This window comes from Peromyscus eremicus, chromosome 11 (assembly GCF_949786415.1).
Source record: "Peromyscus eremicus chromosome 11, PerEre_H2_v1, whole genome shotgun sequence".
Lineage (NCBI taxonomy): Eukaryota > Metazoa > Chordata > Mammalia > Rodentia > Cricetidae > Peromyscus > Peromyscus eremicus.
The window spans coordinates 47,416,707-47,439,613 of record NC_081427.1 but is presented as its reverse complement, the minus strand read 5'-3'; the positions used below and the strand labels follow the sequence as shown (position 1 = coordinate 47,439,613).

The following is a 22,907-nucleotide window of genomic DNA, read 5'->3' as shown; positions in this document are numbered from 1 at the left end:
AATATACTGGCTCCCAAACTTTCAAATTTCATAGCTTGTCTTCCGTTGACTTTAATTGGTTTCCACAGTAGATAAATCTTATTGTCTCCTTTCATCCACACAACCATGAAAATACTGTAAGGGGCACACAAGTAGTTCAAACACTAGGGAATCAAACTCTGCTACAAAATGACAGTCTGAATAAATTCCCCTTCAGATATGTCTCCACATTCAGCAGTTAGTCATGTCTGGACCACACGAGCATATGAATACAGTTTCCTGAATATTAAATTAAAATACATGTGATGAAAAGTGAATGAACTGTCACCACATTGGACTTGCAAAAACATTTTTTTAACTCAGCCTGAAATAAAACCATGGTAAAACCAATCTAAACGTGGCATAGATTTAAAACACTTTTGTGACAAACCATCCAATCTCAGTATCATAAGGTGAGTGGACCTCTAATGCATTCACTGAATTGGGGTAAACTGTAAGACACTTTCTCTGGACATATATGAAGCACAGGAGCAGGGCTACACAGCGCCAATGATAAGAGGGCTACGTCATTATTAAGTGTACATAGAGAGACATGTCATCTCAAAACTTAAAACTGAGATTTTAGCATACAACCATTCTGAAAGCCCCGGGACTTAGAATACTGTTTTTATATTTGCTAAACTGATTTTCAAGCACTCACCTGCTTCTGTAGCCATCTTTCATGCCTCCTCCTCTGCCTTCTTAGAGTCCTCAACTTGCTCCTCTCTCTGTTATTCAGCCTGCGGTTAATGGTGCCCAAGGGAAAGCTGGCAGAGCGCAGGAAGTCCAGAGGGGAGAGGTGTTCTTCTTGGTCGGAGGCATCCAGCATGCTCCTCCCCGCTGAGGGCAGATCCATCAGGAATGTCAGGCTGTTAGCATTAGCGTGATCTGAGTATATGGAGGAAGCTTCTAGGCCACACTGAAATTCTCTGCCTCTTTGTGCCTGGGTCTCATGTGGAGCCACTGAAAGTCTGTGCAGCAGCATGTCAGGATCAAAACTGGGTGGGCTTTGAAAGGAGCAGCTACTTTTACTACACGGCAAAGCTAAGCCGGAAAGGTCAACAGGCTGTGTTTCATTTAGCCTGGGATAGGCAGTAGTCTTACTGTGGATTTCATAGAAAGTGGGTAACAAAGTCAGCTTCTCCTGGATGTTCAGGTCCAAACTGTGTGACTTCCTGTGAGAGGCTCTTGAAGTGCACCTGCCGGTCCCGAGCTGAGGAACAAAAGGCTGGTATTTTGGATCCGATGCTTTGAAGAGCAGTTTTTCATTCTTCATCTCAAAATATGTCGCTCGCACCTCCAGGCAGAGAGCTTCTGTGAGTCTTCCAAGGCCGTTACTGTTTCGGGCCATGTTTGAAAGCCCGTGGTTTCTGGTCCCGGAGCCACCGTGACCTGTCACCGGAGCCTCCTTATCACAACCTGACTGGACTCCGGGATGTGACAAGTATTTCAACGCCGGGCTCATTAGTTGGCCTGCCTGAGCTGGTTGGTGATCAGTCCGGCTCTTGCAGAGATGTACAGCTGCAAGCTGGCCACAGGAACATTTTGGAGTGCTGACAAAATTAAAGCCCCCTAATCGGGCCCCACAGAAAGGACAATTCAGTTTCCCAACTGTCCACTGGGCCTACAGGTAGTAAAGGAAATAAAGACAATGCTTTCATTGTAAAGTGACCAGAGAATGAGTTTAAAAGAAAAAAAAAAAAAGCCGATCACATGAACACTTTCTATGTTACAGAAAAGGCTAGCTTTCTGTTTTCTGATTAGCAGACAGAACAGCAAGCGGGAACAAGCTTTCCAGTAAACAGAGATAAGCGAGCCGCTACAAACTACTAGAAGGAGAGCATATTGCGAATCATGCCTAGCTGAACGACCAAGAATTCCTAAAGAAAGTCTCTGAACAATAGGCTGAATACAGATACAGTGTGAACTAATGAAAAGAAAAATACTCCATGGAACCAGGAAGCAAATCAAGTCTACAGAGCTTCATTTGCAAGTGAAATCTCACAGAAAGTGTCTGTTCTGATTCACTTCTTGCATGCCAAGCATGGGGTGGGTGGGTGGAGGGGGGGGATGGGGGAATGGACGGACTTTATCAGCCAACAGAATAAAGAGCTCCATGGCTTCCTATGCGCAACCAAGAGGTACTGATCGCCTAGCTCATATGCTGTATTTCCATACTCAGATTAGAAATTAACGAACTGCTTTTAAAACTGTCAAGAAAGACAGTGGGGTCTCTGTCGGGTTCTAATCTACTCTGTGAAGTTCAGGACATTTAGGAGCAGGACACCAGCATGCTCCCAGGAAATCCTAATGTATTCAAGTGAGATTCAAGTGAGAGCCACCATGTGCCACTTTTTAAACAAAAACATAAGCTACTCAGTGGAGAAATTTAATTCTAGTTTTCCAAAGGTTATATTATTTATACTCTTCCAAGACAAGTGTTTAACAATGCAAAGTAAAATACCTAAAACATGCACTTAAAAAACATGTCTTTTTCTGACAATATTTCATTAAATATTACTTATAGCAGAACATCTCCATTTTCATCCACTCAGTAAGAGACACTGATTATCCAGCTGTTTTTATATGTGTGTATAAATGATAGATGCACAAAGATGGTTCACTCACAGATATAACAGGTATGATTCTACCTAGCAAAGGATAAAATTTCCTGGTTCTACGGTTTTTATATTCTATTAGAGGACCTAAGAAATTAATGAGAAAAGAGCAAGGTAAATGTTGGTATGTTTGAACAGATGTGTGTATGATTATGTATTTGTGTGTCATTATATCCTTATGTATATTTACCAGTGATATGTAATATAGTGTGTGTGAGCCTGCATAATATAGACATATAAGGCAGAGGGGAGAGAGACGCAGTGGGAAAATGGACAGCGGTGGGCAGCCGATAGGTTGCTAAGCAATGTCTCAATGAAAACAAGAAAGAGCAATGGAAACGGGGGAACGAACCAGGTTAGTATCTCTGAGCACATTGAGAGACTAGAAATACCAGGTACAAAGTCACACACAAAAGCACTGAAATGCTCCAGGAAGAGGAGTGGAGCCAGTGAGTGCAATCAAGAGAAATATAATCATTCACGTGTTCTGAAACGACACATCTAAGAAAAAAAGAGCACAAAAATATTGTGAAGGCAATATATGCCTAACCTTACTCGGGAACCAAGAGACTTACTTTGTGTATTAGGCAGTTTATCCACTCTGGAAGGGCTTCTATATTCATGTGCCACAGATGACAAGTGTTTTGAGCATCAACTGATTCATGTCTGTCCTGTTATGGAAAAAAAATGAATATTAGCAATTATCACTTCACAATTTATTTCACAATTTCTCTATCAAGGAAAACTAAAAAAAAAAAAAAGCCCCATTTTAGTTAGCAATCAAATATACACTGCCGTCTTTCCCACGCTCTCAGCAGCAAAAACTATGACCAATTTTCTTCTTCAGGAGATAATTACCTGTGATTCAAAAACTGTCAGTGAATGGCATATCCAGTGCCCCATTTTTATTTCTCTGTGTGAGATTAAATAGGGTTGTTTGTAGGAACTATCTTCGACCTTCAATATCTGATTTTATTTGGAGTCTACTGCTGATAAATAAGGAAGTATGTACATCCTCTAGCTGACCACCAGTAACAGTGATGGACAGGACGGGAAATGATGCTGAAGAATCTGACATGCTGAAAACCAGCAGAAGCAGGAGGTCTCTGGCTTTCTTCCTGTCTTTGCCCTGAAGTCTTCAGAACTTGGGGAAAGATTCCCTGATTCCCTCTAACGAGGCTGTAGGACTTCCATGTGACAGGTGCCTTCCTTATGCAGGAAAGGAACACCCTTACCTGTGAGTACAAAGGGTCACAGAAGAATCTCCGTGGATAGGCCATGTTAAGTTCCCCCAGGCTGTAACCACAAAAGCACATCCTGTACAAGGAGCAACAAAAATTTAAACAGAGGTCTAAAGTAGCCACGGAGAGTGTGATAAATAACTGAGACATAATGGCTTCCCATCATGTCAGAAAAATGGTGGGCAGAGCAGGGTGAAGATCTGTGTTGATGAGGTATGTGACTTCAGGCTAGGAAATGTATGTTTCTGAGCCCCAGCTTCTCTCCTGTAAATTACTGCTAGATGACCACAAGGGATCTAAGGACTCTCCGGGGGCTATCTCTCACTCTGTGAAAGGCCATGAAGGTGCTGGCTCAGAGGAACATAGAAAGTACAGGCTCCCACCCACACACCATTTCTCAGGGGCAGATTTTGCACTGAATAGTTCCACAATTACCAAATTGCAGTGCTTTCTCTCTTAGATTTCCTATGAAATAACACAACTGTCACTCTGGTCAGGTTAACAAAATAACGAACAAGGAGGTGTCTACCCACCTATTAACTGTATCATACTGATAGGTGAAAGTAGTGGGGTTGACTATCCCAAAATGCACTTCACTAAATCATCTACTTTAGGGTGTGACTTGGAACCAAGACCATCCAGAATAATTTATGTATAATTTCCCAAGCCAAACTCACCGGGGCCCTACAATTACTTTTCTCTTCTACCATTAGATCTCAGTATGTGTGGACAAAACACTGTGGTGCAATTTATTTATACATTGGTAAGAGCTAGAGGGAAGACAGCTCAGTCTAGTTTCCTTCAGATGAACAAACAAAACAATGACCTGACAATGTAAATTAAAAGGGTAAAGGGACATGAGGCGTTGTCCATGTTAGACCACATTTCATTATTTTTAATGTTGTACACAACAGTATTTCATGTACTATCAATTACAATCAGTAATAATCCCTGATCAAGGAATACTCACAAATAGTAAAAGCAAGCAATTCTGGTGTGCTGTCACACAGTACAGGAAATAGGGGTTAACAGTAAAATACTATACATTTCAAAAAGGAGAAAAAAATTGTGAAAGTTTTTACTATAATAAATAATGAAAGTTTGAGGGGTCAGATATATTTAACCTGATTTAAATATTATGCAACACACACACACACACACACACACACACACACACACACACACACATATAATCAAAACATACTATTATCTCATTAAAATGTAAAATTTTAATATTCTAGGTATTAGGTAAAAGACATAATAAGGAAATAATAAAAGATTTTGAACTATTTTCTATTCTAATATCTTAATCTTATAACAGAGGTTTAAAATAATTTCAATGGGAGCTAGAAAGTCTTCTGGAAAGTGTTTCAGCTGCCTAAGGAAACATCAACCCAGATGTCCAAACTCCAACTCAGCTAGCAGAAGACAATGTTCCCAGCTTTCCATGTCAATGACGAGAACAGTGGAACAGTGTCAGTCAAGTGCATGAACTATGAAGAGGCCACTGCTAAGTGGAAGAAAAGTTAGGAAAGGGGAGGCCATGGTAGGGACGGTCTCCAGCTCTCTCCCTTGTGGCTCCCTAATATCACCTCAAAAGAATGCTAAGAAAATAGAAACTGGCTTACGGACTCCTTTTCTTGACACATGACATAGGGAAACACAGGCAGACAAGAAGGTAACTATTGGTTGTAATACTGTACAGTTAGTACACATCCTAATCTATCCTCCTACCATGCCACGTAATACAGAAAAGGTAGAGCATTTCTTAAATTGATAACTAAACTAGATGTATAGATGGAGGACTTCCAATGGACCTGAAATTGGGGAGCACTCCCGAGACTAATGAGAGAATATACAGCACACTACAGTGATGTGCAAAACACATGGGAACAGGGGACGGTCTACCACAGCAGCGGAAATAAGAAGTAAACAGGGGTCCTGACAGAACTAATAGGGGTTCAGCAGAAATTTATCTGTCTCCAGGTAAGAAGAGCATTTAGGTCAGAAAGAAACAGGGCGGCATACAAGGAGAGAGAGCTGGTTAAGGCCCTGAAGAAATGAGGAATAGTTTGCAGTCAGGCAAAAGAACAGCTCCCAGGACTAAGCCCTGTCTTCCCTGGGAACCACGCCCCCAGCAAATGAGACCGGTGTGTAGATGTGTTTTATCTGTAAGAAAGATGGTCAATAAATACTGTTTGGCAAAAAGTAAAGACATGGTTAAAGAATTCCATATATCTTGTGATGGGGATAGTTAAGTGAGTATGCATTGGTTAGGTTAATAGAAATGTTCATTTGAGTACAAACACTATACTGTAGTTAAAAACTGATCAAAACAAGCAAAAAAGGTAAAATTAATCGCCAAAAGTAGTGACCAGAACATTTGCAAGCTGGGTGTGGTGACTTGTGCCTGTAATCCCAGAATTCAGGAGGCAGAAGAGGCAGGGCTGAGTCTAAGACTAGCCTGGTTCCCAACAAGACTTATTAATTAAATTAACTACTTGATTAAATTTAAAAGCAAATTGTTCTCTATCTTCCTCATTAGCTAAAATCAAAGTTAACCACTTTGCAGTTACTACAAAATAATTCTGATAGCAAAAAATAGCTGCTTTTTGTACATGCACCTTGGGGAATAAGGAACTATTATTATCCAGGTGAAAATACATAATAATGAACAAACACTATTCAAACAAAAAAAAATGTTTGGAGAAATCAGGTTCTCTCAAGGATTCTGTCAAAACTATATTTGAGACCAAACCTCTAAACAAATTTACCAATGGATCTGGAGACCTGGGCAGAAGGGTGTGTACTTTGGTGCTGGTCTGTACACGGATGAGTATATATGATAGACGAATATAGGTCTTTTCACTAGTGCCCATTAGGGGCCTGACCTAAACTACCCTTCTGAAAATTTTAGATTTTAAAATTAAAATCTGACAGAAATTTCAGATAATTATAGAAGGTTTCAGTAGAAGGAAGGAAAATACTTAGGACCTGCATACTGTATTTTCTAGCTTCAACAATGTTAAGAGGTAAGATTTTTCTCCCTCTTAAGTTACCAAGTCTCTGGGCTGGAGAGATGGCTCCACAGTGAACAGTAGATACAGCTCTTTCAGAGGGCTTGAGTTTGACTCCCAACACCCATGTTAGGCAGCTCACAACTGCCTGTAACTCTCGTTCCAGGGGAGTTGATGGCTTTGGCCTCAGTGGGCACCTACATTGGCATGCACATACTAATACTCAGACACATATGTACACATAATTAAAATACTAAAATCCTTTTTAAGTTACAACATATCTGTGTTGTGTTTTATCTAATGGCACAAAACAGAGCAAGGTTGAAAACTGGCACCAGACAAGCACGGTCTAGCTATTAACAAACATAAACCGGGCTTTGTAGCTGGGTAATGGGTAGAGGCTGGAATGGTTTTCAAGGGCATGCTGGGAGAAGTCTAGATTGCTAAGAATGAACTGGTAAGGGCAGCTCTGGAAAAGGCACAGAAGGAGAGGAACTGCAGGAAGGTCCAACGCCTCTTAGGGTTAAGTAGTAGTAATCATACATGGGTAGAAATGCAGGTCTTGGGTCTCAGGCCAAAATGAGGAACAAGGAGTAAAGATGATTGGAAATTGGAGCAATTGGTTATTTTTTTGTCATTTAGGCGTGGTGGTGAGTGCCTGGAAACCCAGCACTAGGGAGTCTGAGGTAGGAGGATAGTACCTGAAGCTAAAATAGGCCTTTTTTTTAAAAAATTAAAACCCAAACAAGTACTACCAAAAGCTTTCTGCTGTGGGATGTTCTGTATGGCAAATGTGTTGCTGATTGGTCAATAAAACACTGATTGGCCGTTGGCTAGGCAGGAAGTGTAGGCGAGACAAGGAGGAGAATAAAGCTGGGAAGTGGAAGGCTGAGTCAGGGAGACACTGCCAGCCACCACGATGACAAACAGCATGTGAAGATGCCGGTAAGCCACGAGCCATGTGGCAAGGTATAGATTTATAGAAATGGATTAATTTAAGCTGTAAGAACAGTTAGCAAGAAGCCTGCCAAGGGCATACAGTTTGTAACCAGTATAAGTCTCTGTGTTTACTTGGTTGGGTCTGAGCGGCTGTGGGACTGGCAGGTGAAAGAGATTTGTCCTGACTGTGGGCCAGGCAGGAAAACTCTAGCTACAGCTTTCTTTGGGGAAAAAAATGCCAAAGAATCTGGCTGACCCGAGTCCATCTTTAGGCAAGGCAGAATGTAAGTGTGACAAACTGGGATATTTGACAGGAGAAAATAAAGGAAGGTATGTAAGCAGCAAAGCATTCAAGATGCTGCAAGGCTTCTTCCAACTGCATGCACTGAAAATGCACTGAAAGGGAAATGACAGACAGGCAAGGAATCTCTGAGGTTAAAGGCCCAGAGAAAGTCTGAACATGAGCCCACTTACCCAGCTTCCTCTATTGCTTGAGCCTTGCCCTATATTCTCAGCCACAGGGAGGACACTAGCTGTGCCAAGAACTGTGTTAAAATAACCACAGACTTGTGTAAGCAAGCTTCTACAAACCCCCCTGTTAAGCTTGAACATTATCACAAGTTGTAAATTCCCAGAATTACTGTGGTCCAGGATTTAACCTCAAATTGTAAAAATTTCTTTTATCACCCCAGCCCTCCTCCTCCCAGCCACAGATATACTCGTGGCTTTTGCTTTAAAAAGGACCTACTCCCTCTGTTTGGGGTCACAGTACAGATCCTGACCTGCCTGCAGCCCTAACTAGTTAGAAGTTCTGGTACCCCGTGGTGATGGAATGAAGTTGCTTCTGTTCAACTAACTCCGGTGGCCTCACCAATATTTGCGAGACTCCCAGACCCAACCAGTGAGACTAAGTGACCTTTTCTAAGGAAACTAATATGGAAGGATGGAAAATGGGCTTTCCTCTTGAGCACACAAAGAGAGAATGATGCTGAAGGCCGTTCCAGAGTTTTCAAGACAAGCTAGGACCTTGAGGAGGTATCCAGAATGACACCTGAAATACCCAAGCTTCTGCCATTGTTGAGTCTCTGCTCCCTGCATTCTGGTACAAGGTCTACAGTCTTTGTGCAGCCCAGATTGCTAGTCTGAAAGTTGTAAATTTCGGTGGTATTTGTCTGCTACTCACAGAATCCAAGAGCTATGTAGCAAGGCTTTCTCCACCTAGATTTCAAAGAATGTAGCCTCTCTACCTAGATTCCAAAGGATGTAGCCAACTGCATGGGAGCATTCCAAGAATTTGGCATGGGGGTGGAGTCATCATAGACTGAATCTATGGGAGTGGGGCCACTCTTGAGACCACAGACACAAATATAGAAAGCTATTAGCACACAACTCCAGGAGAGCTGCCGACAGGAAGACTTGAATCTGAAAGAGCTGCTGCACCGGCAAAACCTAGGTAAGTCATCAGGCAGGGGTTCAGAGGTTTCTGTATCTAACCCTGCAGACATGGAGTCATCCAGACAAGCCTTCAGAGCAGGGCCGCAGAGGCTTCTGGATCCTCCCCTGCACAGAATAGGGTCAGAGAATGTAGTGTTCCCCTGTAAAATGCAGTACCCCCAAGCCCTGTTGGATTTCATACCTACTTGGGACCAGCTATCCTGTTTTCTCCTTTTCAAATGAGACTATCTTCCCTATGCCTGCCTGGCCATTGTATTTCAGAAGCACAGTGCTTATTCTGATCTCACGGGCTCCCATCTGGAGGAGCTTGTGCTCTAATCTCATCTACATTTGATTTACCTGAGACTGGGCTTTCCAAGTCTGAAGTGGAGGTGAACTGCCTTAGGACTTTGGAGTTAATGGGAAGGAATGGTTGTATTTGATGTTTGAAAAGAGCCTGGATTGAGGTGGGCACAAAAAGCACCAAGGTTCCTATGTTAAACCTTGGCACCCAGCAGGTGGTGCTTTTGGAGGAGGCTCTGGAAACTTGAGGAGGAACTTCTGGAGGAAGTGGGTCCCTAGGGGCATAACTTTGAAGGTTCCAGCCAGTCCTCTTCTCTGTCTACTGTCTGCCATGATATGAGGAGCATCTGCTGAACACTCCCACTCACATGGCACACTTTGCTGTCACACTCAATAAATAAACAATAAGCAAGTAACTTCTTCCTTCAACAATTAGAATGTTTCAAAGACAACCAAGAATTCAGCTACAAGAGAGCAAAACCTACAAAGCAATGAAATTAGGACCACTGAGAACTAATTTGAGAGATGATCTCATACACAGGGGGATAGAGACAGGTTATATGCAAATACTATGCCATTGTACATACGGACTATAAGTACCTGTAGAGCACGGTATCTATGTGGGATCCTGGAACCAACTTCTCATACATAGCAAAGAGACAGAGAAGGAAATTTCAGAGGCTGGGAGTAGCTGATCCAGCCCCAAAGACAAAAATGTTGAGACGTCATGGAGTTGGCAAAGTTCTCTAACTTTACAGCCCCTAAGGTTTGCAGAACTGCAGTCCAGAACTGCAGCCCTTCCACACCAGGCTAGTGGGTCACAAGCTAAAACCACTGTGGGCAGAAAGCCCTGTAGGTTTTTTTCAAATATCTCAAGAAAACACATCTTGAATTTTATTTAGAAGCACTTCAAGTCACAGTGTGTCCCTTACTTGTTCATTCAATATCAAGCAAACTATATAAAAATAAGAAAACACATTTGAATCCTTTTCCTTACACTCATAACATAATACAATTATAGAAGCTACCAGTGTTGGTTTTAAATACTTGGCACTGTTATCATGTGAGAAAAGTCAAGAGGTATCACAAAACCCAGTATCAGAGATTTATGGGGGGTGGGGGGCAGAAGAGAGTGGCCAGGCCTGTGGAAGAGACATGTGAGGAGAAGGGAGAGAGAGGGGGGAGGAGCAGAGAGCCGAAGAGAGGGGAGGAGTCTGTGACAGGCTTTTTAAGGATTTCCCTGCACACGCGCATATGGGCTTATGGAGCTACGCCACACATGTGCAGATTGCATGACCACATGCACATTATGTAATCACACAGCGCATGGATGACTTAAGACCCCTGGCTAAGCTACTGAACTGCACATCTGCAGTCATGCAGCTGGAGGAGAAAACAGAATCCTAACAACCAGGTGTACCACCCCGCCCCCAGGAAAAAAATTGTAGCATTGTTTAGTCACTGATAATTCTAGTGCTTCAAACTTTAATTCAAGGTATCTGTGGGTGTGACGTTCTGTAGTCCTTGGACAACAACCTCCAGCAAATTCTAGAGAAAATACAAGTGGCACTCAGGAAAATAATTTGGGTCAAGATCAGAAGTCTGCTTAAGGGCTACCCCAGAACACTGTTTCCCTGGACATAGTCCCCATGTCACCAGCATCAGAGGCACCTGGATGCCTGAGCATTTATTCACTTCTTTCCAAACCTAATGACTGTAAAGTAAACGTGTTTGATGACTCTCTGTGAAGGGAAGTTAAGAATCTTGAATAGTGTTTGAATCTGGTTTTGTGTGCCTGTATCCGGCCTTTTCCAGCACTTTAAATTCTGATCATGAACACTATGCAGTGATGGTCCAGTCATAGTTAGCAGCATCTCTCTAAGTCACGTCATTTAAGATGATTGAAAAAATCATAAATCTGAGAATCCTCTACAATTCCAAAATATTTCAGTCAGAAGTTTGAGAAAGCTACTGTCATAGGCGAAATACACAAGCAAAAACAAAAACAAAAAAACAAAAAACCCCCCAAAAAGAGGTTTGCAGTTGTTTAAATGTTTACTTTGTTCTACATTTTAAATACTCCCGGTTTCCTGTTAGTATCTATAGGATTGCCTCATCATAAATATATTATTCCAGATAGAAAAATTCATCTCTAAGTACATTCCCGAGTACATTATTATTTTCTAAATAAATTATTCTCTGCATAGACGGTGTCCAAATTCATAGATCCAATGAACCATAAAAAAATGCATCAACAAGTACAGTAATTTATTCCTTAAAATGTCATATGATGACTGTTTACATAGTTTAAATTATATTGAATATTAGAAGCAAGCCAGAGATGATTTAAAGTATACAAGAAGATGCACAAGGTTATGTGCAAACAGGTATATGGGCTGTGAGCATCTGTACATTTTGGTATTTGTATAGGGTCCAGAAACTAATCTCCCAGAGATATGAAAGATGACTGTAATTTTATTTTCTCCATATCCTAACAACTGAGGTATAATTTTATTTTATTCATGCTGGGAACAAAATTTTCCAGAAAATTCTTAATATAAATGTTAAAGTAGCGTACTTTCTTTCTTTAGTTACGAGGTCCAAATCTCACTGAGTGGTAAACTGCATGGACTGTGTACTTAGCAGTCATTGCACCCTCAGATCACACAGCAGTGCCTGAAACACAGTGGATACAAACATTCTGAATGAATGAATGGATGAATGAATGAAGACACCTGCTTGGCACTGGCCTGTCGCTTTCCAACACTCACTGACATCTTTACCAACCCCAGTCACTTTGGTTTGGAAGGTTGTTTTTTTTTCCACTGAAGATTACCAAAATGTACACAGATAACGGTAAACATGCTTTCACTTTTCTATACTGTTAGAAAGTTTTCGTTTAAAAATTGAAATTAACAATTTGCTTCTGTAAGGGCCATGATCCATTAAGTAAAGTTTTAATGTTTATTAAAAATTCTGGAAAATTGCCGGGCGGTGGTGGCGCACGCCTTTAATCCCAGCACTCGGGAGGCAGAGCCAGGCAGATCTCTGTGAGTTCGAGGCCAGCCTGGGCTACCAAGTGAGTCCCAGGAAAGGCGCAAAGCTACACAGAGAAACCCTGTCTCGAAAAACCAAAAAAAAAAAAAAAAAAATTTCTGGAAAATTGATTGGAAGTGAGCCAATAAAAGCCAACAACGTAGTTTCTCCAAAATACTTGGCCTTTGAAACAAAATGAAAGTATGAAGTATAGAGGCTTTGGAGAATGGAGTTAACTTGAAAGACATCTGGGCTCTTGAGCTCTTCCCATTAGAAGGTGATACTTGCACAGATTAGTACAACTAATGAGTCTTAAGAGCCTCCTACAGATTAAAGCAAATTGGAATTGACAAATGACGTCACCTTTTCATTATAGAACCCAGAATTTGCTCTGACTTTTCAAGATTATTTACATATTAGCAAAAAGGATAAAATGAAAGAAGGAACAAATGAAATAAAAATTCCACACTGGTAGAAATAAAAACAGATTATTGACTTTAAAGTTAGTTAATGGTAGTCAGCCTGAAAATATCTACGAATCACAGGATGAAGTGCTGACCACACACACTTGGTAAGGAGATTTATTAACATGTCAGGAACTTTGCTGTGAAGCTCTCATGTGTCATTTCACTATACAAATGTCATTATTTCATCCAATTTTATAAATTGACAACAATATTCATCACAAAACATTGATCATAATCCTAAGAAACCATCACCCACTGTTAAGTCTCTAGATGATTCCTGGATGTTCCCACATGAACAAGTATCAATCCATGGCTGTACATAGATGAAGCTTTACAGTACATGTTCTGATGATTTTTATTAAGCAGCAGATAATTATGCTCACTATGCCCCAGGAATTGCTTTAAGCATTTTTCCATGTTATAGATAAGAATGCTGAAACAAGTAAAATTAAACAACTTTTCAGCAACTTGTCAAGGTCACATACTAATAATAATGCAAGGATTTCCAGCCAGCCAGTCCAGCTTCAGAATCTGTGTTCTTAGACAATGAGTTTCCTGCTGCTCTCTCCTGTAGCAGTAAATGCTGCAGATTCTAGGGCCATGTACTAACCTGTATCTCCTGTACTAACCTGTACCCCCTGTACTAACTTGTACCTCCTCATATACTAACCTATACCTCATTGCTATGGATATCAGTCTGTATAAATAAAACACTGATTGGCCAGTGGCCAGGCAGGAAGTATAGGCGGGACAAGGAGAGAGGAGAATTCTGGGAAGCAGAAGGCTGAGACACTGCTAGCCGCTGCCATGACAAGTAGCATGTGAAGATGCCGGTAAGCCATGAGCCACATGGAAAGGTATAAATTTATAGAAATGGATTAATTTAAGATATAAGAACAGTTAGCAAGAAGCCTGCCACAGCCATAAAATTTGTAAGCAATATAAGTCTCTGTGTTTACTTGGTTGGGTCTGAGCAGCTGTGGGACTGGCGGGTGAGAGAGATTTGTCCTGACTGGGGACCAGGCAGGAAAACTCTAGCTACACCTCATGTACTAACCTATACCTCATGTACTAACCTATACCTCATGCACTAACCTGTACCTCCTGCCTGAGTATATTTAAAGCACTGGCATTTTTTTCCAACACTCTTAAAAAGCAAACCTAAAACTTACTTCTAAATTAGCCAAAATGACAGACTAATGTATATGGAAAGGTGCATTTGGGGAGGAAGTTCCATTAGCTATTTCTGCTTCGTGACATCCCTATGAAACCACTTTAATTTGGACTATTATGAAAATCAAACATGGTTTACCAGGACAGTTACTCTTCCATGCTAGTGCTCAGGTGTGCCTGTGCGGGTGCATGTGCATTTCCATGTGACATGGAAGCTGGATGGGGAATGTTTGGAGGACAGGAAGCAGAATCCAGTGTGAAAAGAGTCGGAAGCATAATGGTGTGGACAAGAGCAAAGAAAAGACAGTGCTATGCACATGTGGGAATGTCACAATGAAGCCCATCACTTTGTATTCCAAACTAAAAAATCAACTTAAAAGAATGATGGAATCAGAAGCAGCCTGACTAGAGGAATTTCAGGCCTTTTAAACAGCAAACATATTATCTCCTCAGTAATAAGGAACTTAAAGTCTAGAAAAGGCTATTTTCACTAAGATTCCAAACATTATAGTGAGATTATTTTTATCAAGTGAGACGTGAAAGGAGAGAGGAGAAGAAAAAACAAAACAAAACATCAATAACAACAACAACAAAAGCCCCCAAACCCTAAGCTAATTGTGCATAAAGCTGGCAGGAAGATAAAGAATGCTTATAAAGAAAATAATTTCTTTAGGCAGCAGGGGGCGCTAGTGCACCTCATTTACATTTTACTTTCTGAGGAAGGAATGGCTTCAGTTGCCTGTACAGGATGTGTGTTAGTTTTCATCATTGAATGGGACTTAATTTCTTAAAATTACGTTGTATGGTTTCCATGTTTAAACGTTGATGATTTAATACCATCATCTCTGAAACATGTTTACAAAACTTGGTTTTAAAGTGTAGGCAGTAACACACTATCTCATCAAATTCATTAAAAATGAGTAACCCATACTGTTTAACTACTACAGCTGTGCAGATCCAGGGACAAACTCTGTAGCAAGACCACCATTTAGCATTGTTATTTGTTATTAATTACATGTTTAAAGGGTTACTAATTTAAGAGACCCAAAATTTTTTGGACTCTGTTTTTAAATGTGTATCCTGAAAGGTTATTTCAAGAGTGAGAAGCTCTGATCAAAGGATCAGAAGGAGACAAGGCAAGGAGATGGAGCTGGAGGTGGGGGAAGGAGAGGGGAGAGAGACACACGCAGCCATGCCCGCTTCCTTTCTTTACACACTCCTCACACTACGATCAAGAAGACCTTTGTAAAATTCAAAGGCCACGTCACGCCCTATCAGCGACTTCTTGTCTCTTGTGACACAGATCAAACTCTTTAGTTTGACTTAAAAGCTGGCCACGGCCCATCTTTGCGGCTTCATGTCTTGGTAAGCCCCTGTTTAACCCTGAGCTAGCACTAATACAACAACCACTTTTGGTGCTGGGGACGGACCACTGGGACTTTGAGCATGCTGGTGCCGAAGGTTTCCATGTTCTGGGTCCTACCTGCCTTCACTTACCCAGTTCCCGAGGAAGCCTTCTCCTTGCAGACAGGTCTAGAACTCTGCCAATCTCCCATTCTTACCATGCCCTATACTTTTCCTTTTGCCAATTCTACAGGTAGCTGAACACTTCTTTGATTGACTAATAGCTAATATTTCTATGATTGGTAAAGAATAAAAATTCAAAATTAAAACAGAAATTTAAACTATTGATGTTTATTATAGTGGATCTAAAGTTATAAAAGAATTATGATTATGCTAATATGGTATTAATACAATATTAATAGTGAGTGATAAATCCTGGAAACTTCACAAGGGCAGATAATCACTCTTGTGTCGGTCTCAAACTTCCAGTACCTTTAATAGGACATGTGATGGATCTGCTCAGGCTGCCGTAATAAAATTCTATGAACTGAAGGAAATAAACAACAGAAACATACTTTTGTATTGTTTTAGAGGCTAAATGTCCAAAGTCAGGGCACCCAATTATCTCACTCTTAGGTGAGGGTTCTTCCTGTCTAGGAGATAGCTAACTAAAACTACCTTTTCTTTCCCCTCCCATACTCTTTCTTGCTTTTGTGAAGCCACAGCCCTGCTGGATTAGTCTTATCTCCATGACTTATTTTCCCTTAATTACCCTAAAAGCCTCACCTCCAGATACAGTACCATCGCTGCACCAACATAGGAACTCAGGAAGCTTACAATTCAGCCAAACTGACTAGGCCCAGATCCTTGCACTGTGGTTTACTATGTGACCTTGACAAATTGCTAAATAGTTGTTTAATTTTGCTGACACTGTGAGCATAGATGTGACTGCTGTCCATGTGTGTATAGAGGAAGGGAGAACAGGGCCCAGAATGTATGTAAGCTCAATGTGCAAAACACAAGATCACAAATAGAAAAACGAGTGCTGGAAAGAGAGCCATGAAAAAGCCAGGATGCACCACCAGTGGAAATTGAGGGATAAACAACCCATACCCTGAAAAAGGGGCTGCTGATTAGTGATGAATGGGGTGATCCAGAAGACCAGATATTGCCTTCGGTGTGCATTTCAACATCACATGACTCTAGAGGATTGCCTCCTATGTGTGTGCAGAGATGACATAACACTGTTATGTCCTTATACACAGACCCTCAGTCAGAGTTGAAGCTGTCCTTGGTTTTAACAAAGATATTGTTGATCAGTGATTGCAGCCTGATATCAGAGTGTAGAGTTTAGGGAAGAGAACTAAGGACTACTCCAACACTCACTACAGAACTCTAATAAGTAAATTGGTTTTGACTCTTTTCCATCACCAGCCTGTGCTAATGCAGTGGCTACCATGAACACAACCCACAGATATTTGTTCAAATGATTGTTGGGCTATGTGATTCCTTTACCTTTTTGATTATTTCTTCATATTCTTTCTGGCCTGATTACTTGGGTGGTATCTTTCATCCACTAGTATAATCTTAAAATGTTTTATTTCTTATTTAGTACTTCTGAATATTTTGTGTTTCTCTAGTAGCAGCATATCCAGATATTCTTTAGTATATGAAAAATTAATGTAACCCTAATTTTTATTTAAATATATTATTCTGTAAGATAGTTTGGATAGCTTACATATACTTTTATAAAGAATTACACAAATAATCCATGGAGACAAAAGTCGGACTGAAAGCTGCTGGGGCCAGCGGCAAGACAAATGGACATGAGAAACCTCTGGATGTCATAAAGCTCCTAAACTGTTTGGTGGTGGCAATTGAACAACAAAAAATTACTGGGTTATATTCTTAAAAGGGGTAGATTTTATAGTTCCCACATTGCATTTTTGAAATAGCTAAAAATACATGTATATATGTATGTCTATGTAGTTCCAGATTTTTCTGGGAAGCCTTTCACCAGGCACTGGTCTAGGCACCAGTGCAGATACTAGCCTGCTCCCATACCTACCACAGCACTCTCAGATCAGGCTACATGGGCCTGCTTTAAACATTAAAGATCTTCAAGCATTAGAACCTGTTTTACATTCTGCATCCCTCCCTTTCACATCTTATCCCCATGCATCTTAGCATCCTAGAACTGTCCAGACTCACTGCCTAGACACATTGTGAAGTTGAGCCAAATTACTTATTCTTGGTGTCTCAGTCTTCTTATATTTATATCAGATTATATTCCTCAGAGAGCTATGCTAATAAATAAATAATAAAAATGTAAATAATATAAACATAAACAATATAACTCTAAAATATCTTCGAACTAATAAGTGTATGAAAAAAGTAATTTCCATCATTAGCTAACAAAAAAATGCAAAGCAAATTCTAAGGGTATGCCACTGCTCATCTGCCTGAATGGACAAACCACAATGATGAAAGTTCTAGGGCAACTGGAGTTCTCTGACACTGCTACTGAAGGTGAATGCTCACTCTGGAAAACTAGTAGCAATTTCTTAAAAAATTAAAAGTACATCTACCCTGTGACTAAGATACTAATCTCCATGTACACATGTAAAAAATGACAACAAGAGGAAAAGACCTTTATACAAATTTCCATAGTATAAAACATCAATAAACACATATAATCTCAAAGTGGAGTAAGTATAAAGGTCCCTCAGTAGAAAACAACGGTAACTGTCACACTCCTAAATGGTAACTGTCATATTCACAAGTGACACAGAATTCAACAAACTGCTGCACAAATCTGATGCTGGGCAAAATACAAGTCAAAAAGAATGCATGTGATTTTATTTCAATTGAAGGAACGGCAAGGACAGGCGATACCGGCTTCTGGAGACACCGGACTACAGCAGATGCCTTGGAGTGGGAGAACGTCTTGTCTGAAAGGGGCAAAACAGACTTCTGGGGTCCTGGAAATGTATATCGTGAATTGATTCCTATTAGAGCTAATTAAGTTATCAAGCTGGAAACAAGTTTTATTCTATACAAATTATATCCAATAAAACGCTGGAGTGAGAAAGTTTAGGTTTCTGTCCACTGAAATGCATCAGATTTTAAAGGTATTTGTCATACACTCAGGTATGGAGGAGTAAGTGTGCGTGTATGGGTGTGCCTCCAATGTTTCTACACTCTGAAACTCTTGAAGCCAGAGAAACTCACCTCTGTCACTTGAGTCTCAAGATAATTCATGAAGCACCCAGAACTGGCAATACATTTTCTACATTTCCAACAGCGAAGACTACCTATTTGCTCTTCACTGGCTTGTCTGCTTGTTGCCTCTTCGCTTCTTTTCATCTGTGGGAACAGCAATAATTTTCAGAATGACAGGCTGCATCAGATAGGTCTGATTTCTAAACCCGTACAGCAAAAGTTACAAGTAGAGAAGGAAAAGCCATCTTTTACTAGAGGCCCTAACTCCTCTACGCTGTGTCCTGACCCAAAATCGGTCCGGAGTCCTCTTTGATACAGCCAGTTCAGGACTGGACAGCAGGATTAAACCTGTGCAGGAACCTTCAACACTCCCCACCAGCACTGATAAAGGTGTTTTGGTTGGCACCCAAAACACTTTAAAAAACTGGTCCTGCTTCTGAGCCAGAATTCCTTAAATCTTCCATAGATAAATTCCTTTCCTAGATCACTTGAGGGGACATGCCTATCCCTCCAGTCTAGATACAACATGCTTTTCTCTCATTGCCCATCATGAGCAAAGCTGTAACATTCCGTAAGGTCCCAAATGGACGCTGTAGAGAGTACAGTACACCCTGGAGTCTGGAGCTGCTTTCTCTGGCATCCCAACAGATGACATTGAGGGACACTTACTTCTTTGTGGAAAAACCCTGCTGAAGCTTTTGGGATGGCTTCAGCAGCGGGTTTAGTGAGATGAAACAGGTACCTGTTTGCTAGTTAGCATGCTTTAGGCAAGGAACACTTTATAAAATGTCTGACACAGAACATTCCATATAATTTTGATCATAATGCATTATGTAGTGATTGCCAGCTTATTTTCTTTCTACAATGCTTTATGTCTCTCACTATTGGTAATTTTTAAAGCCACAGCTCAAGAGAAAATCTAAGTCACTGCAGTGCTTTTAAGAACTATGAGTGGATTGCTCAGTGGGTAGAGATGATTGCTGTCAACGATGAAGACTATTTGATGCAAGAGACCCACATGGTGGAAGGAGAGAATCAGTTCCTGCCAGTTGCTCTCTGAGCTCCACAAAAGCGCTGTGACAGCTGTACCCTCCCTTTATACAAAGAAAACAAGTAAATAAAGAAATGCAACTTTTTTTCAAAAAAGAATCATAACAAAGAATTATATTCATTGTTCATCTTGATTTTAATTTTTGTGGGGTTGTTTTGTGTGGGGTTTTTTTTTGTTTCTTTTATTTTTGGTTTCGAAAAAGAACATGAAATTGGGTGGGCAGGAGATTGGAGAGGATCTGGGAGAAACTAGGATGGGGGAAAACATAATCAAAATATATATTGCATAAATTTTTTCAATAAAATGCTTTAAAATAGGGCATTAAAATATAGGTTCAGGATTAAAATTTAAGTATACATGCTTTACTTTTTAGTGAAATTGAAGTATTTACTTTAAAGCGGTGGTGGATATGAGAACATGGGCACAGGAGAACATGGCCCATTGAATCAACTCAGCAGGGCTCACACGGGCTCACAGAGACTGAAATCGCAAGCACAGGGTCTGCAAGGGTCTGCACCAGGTCCCCTGCGTATATGTTGTGGCTGTTAGCTTGGTGGTTTTCTGGGACTCCTAACTGTGGGAGCAGGTGTACCTCTGACCCTTTTGCCTGCTCTTGGGACTCTTTTCCTCCTATTGGGTTGCCTTGTCTTATTGTATCTTGTTTTGTCCTGTTTGGTTATCTTCTCTTGGAGTCCTGCTCTTTTCTGAAGAGGAAATGAAGGAGGAGTGGTTCTGGGCTAGAAGGAAGGTGGGGGGGAGGGGGAGAGCTGGGAGGAGTAGAGGGAGTGGAAACTGTGGTGGGGGTGTATTGTATGAGAGAATCGAGTTTCAATTTAAAAAATAATACAAAAGATATTCTTTATCAGACTGCAGTGACTTCTTTAAATGACACCCAGGAGAGCGGTTTACTATATCCTGTGATGATGCAAATGGTGAGGTTCAGATAGGTCCCTCAGTTGTGAGTCTATCTTTATACTTGAGATGTTTCTGTCAATGCTTCTAGATCTTTTCATACACTATTTACTGAAAGCCTAACACATGCTGGGCTCTGAGAACATGAAGAGGAATTGTTTTACTTTCTGCCTTAGAGGTACCCATGGTGCTATAAACAGATTAGTAGGTCTCATCCTTGGCACATCAAAAGGGCATTAGGAACATTAAGTAATAATGTACATAGGCGCTACTCATGGAAATTCTACCATTCTACAAGGAACCAAGAGCCTAGACTAGGTAAACCACTAATTCTAGTACGTGGTTAAAACAAAAATGGCTATTTGTATATGGTAATGTATACATACAATTAGCTAAACCTCATCAGCTGTAAGAGCCATAGGAGAAAGAAACTATAGATTGATAATATGCAAGTAGAAAGGATTTAATTATAATAGTTATGCATGATGGGAATTTCATATCATCCTGCCACTTGGGATGGGGGATTTAGCAAGATGGAGCACTTGAGGAGAGTCTAAGCAACACAGTGAGTGCCAAGCCATCCTGGACGACATAAAAAGACCCTGCTTCCAAAGACAGAGAAAACAACAAAACCTATCCCTGTCTGGTAGGCTCAGCATGTCCGTCCCTCTACCAGTCAATCCAGCTCTGATCTTCCCACAGTTCTGTTTCCATGAACTGACTCATCTTCAGAACCCACTGGAGCCCATGCGACATCAATGACAATGAGTAGGATCTGTAAAATCTCCCCCCTCTTCCTCCTGCATTGCTGGAGTACCCACTTTCCTTGTCTAACCTTCCCCCCAACCCCCAGTTCTTCCCTTTCTCCTCAATACTCTTAACTTCCTTTATCCTCAACTCCTTTTACCTAGTGATCCTCAGCCAGGAGCCGAACCTTCAGGGAAGCCTCACACCAAAACCAAATAGGAAGATATCCACATGTGCTTGTGTCCCCCAAAGCCTGGATACTCAGGTCCCTCTCAGATGTTTGTCCATGTCCCCTTAAGGTGCAGTGACATACGACGAAACAAATCCTTGCTGACAACTACTGAAGACTATATTGTGACAACTCTTCCCTATCAATGATTGTTAAATGTATAGATCTAGTTTTGATCTTGTTCCAAAGATCTAGACCAGTGTTTTCAATGTCCAGATGTCAAATGAACATCTCTTTAAGACTCTGTGCTGGGGCCTTTGTACTGGCAGTTCATTCAGAACATATATTTGTAAATCTATGGATAATTACTAGTTAGCTGAGGTTACTTAGTACTTGAAAGTAGCCAATCCAGATTGTATAACAATATGTAATAGATTTTGAAGACTTTGTAGAAATAAGAATGAGAAATATGCAAAAAATTTTTATATTAACTACATAATTAAAATGTAATAATTAGTAAACTATATTATACAGGTAATTTAACTTGTTTCTTTTTCACTATTTTATTTGGTATGCATGCTTGAATGTGTAGTGTGTGCAGTGTAGTGTATGTATGTGTATACATTTATATGTGTATGAGCATGTAGAGGCCAGAGGTCAATATCAGATATCTTCTTCTATTGCTCTTTGCCTGATTTTGTAAGCTGTATTCATCATGTGCATGCCTGTGTGGGTATATATGTGCCAGAGCACATGTGGGGGTCAAAGGACAACTTTGTATCATCAGTTCTCTCATTCCATCATGTGGCTCTACGGAATTTAATTCGGGTTGTCAGGCTTAGAGAGAGGTGTCCATTACCTAGTGACCCATCTCACCTGCCCCTTGCCTCATTTTTTTGAGACAGGGTCTCTCACTGAACTTGGAGTTTACTGATGAGAGCCCCCAGGATCTTCTTGTGTCTGTCTCCCCAGGGCTGGGATTACAAGCACATACTTCCATACCTGGCCTTTTACATGGGATCCAAACGCAAGCCCCTGCCTTTGCATGGCCAACACTTTACCTAAGTTGATGTGGCTTCACTGATGTGACTGGTAGCACAGTCCTACTGGACAGCACAACTCTAGCTCTCAGCCCAGGTTTCTGAAGAGTTGTCTCTTTTCTCATCCTTGATATTTCGGTGTTACCTCCTCAAAGATATGATATAAGGAGAGTGTA

General features: G+C 40.8%; 1 protein-coding gene across 2 annotated transcripts in view; it reads right to left on the bottom strand.

Annotated features, from left to right (window-relative positions):
- The window catches only part of Rnf180 (ring finger protein 180), a 171,921-nt gene that overhangs the window by 129,823 nt on the left and 19,191 nt on the right, over nt 1-22,907 (bottom strand). Inside the window, exons 2-4 of one of the 2 annotated variants that reach the window (XM_059276124.1) lie at nt 18,822-18,956; nt 3,212-3,307; nt 680-1,642 (exon numbers count right to left, since the gene is read on the bottom strand). In XM_059276124.1, the coding sequence (XP_059132107.1) occupies nt 680-1,642; nt 3,212-3,307; nt 18,822-18,956 (1,194 nt within the window). Of the gene's footprint in view, nt 1-679; nt 1,643-3,211; nt 3,308-9,016; nt 9,052-18,821; nt 18,957-22,907 lie in introns of those variants that run through there. The other variant, XM_059276125.1, reaches the window with a different exon arrangement.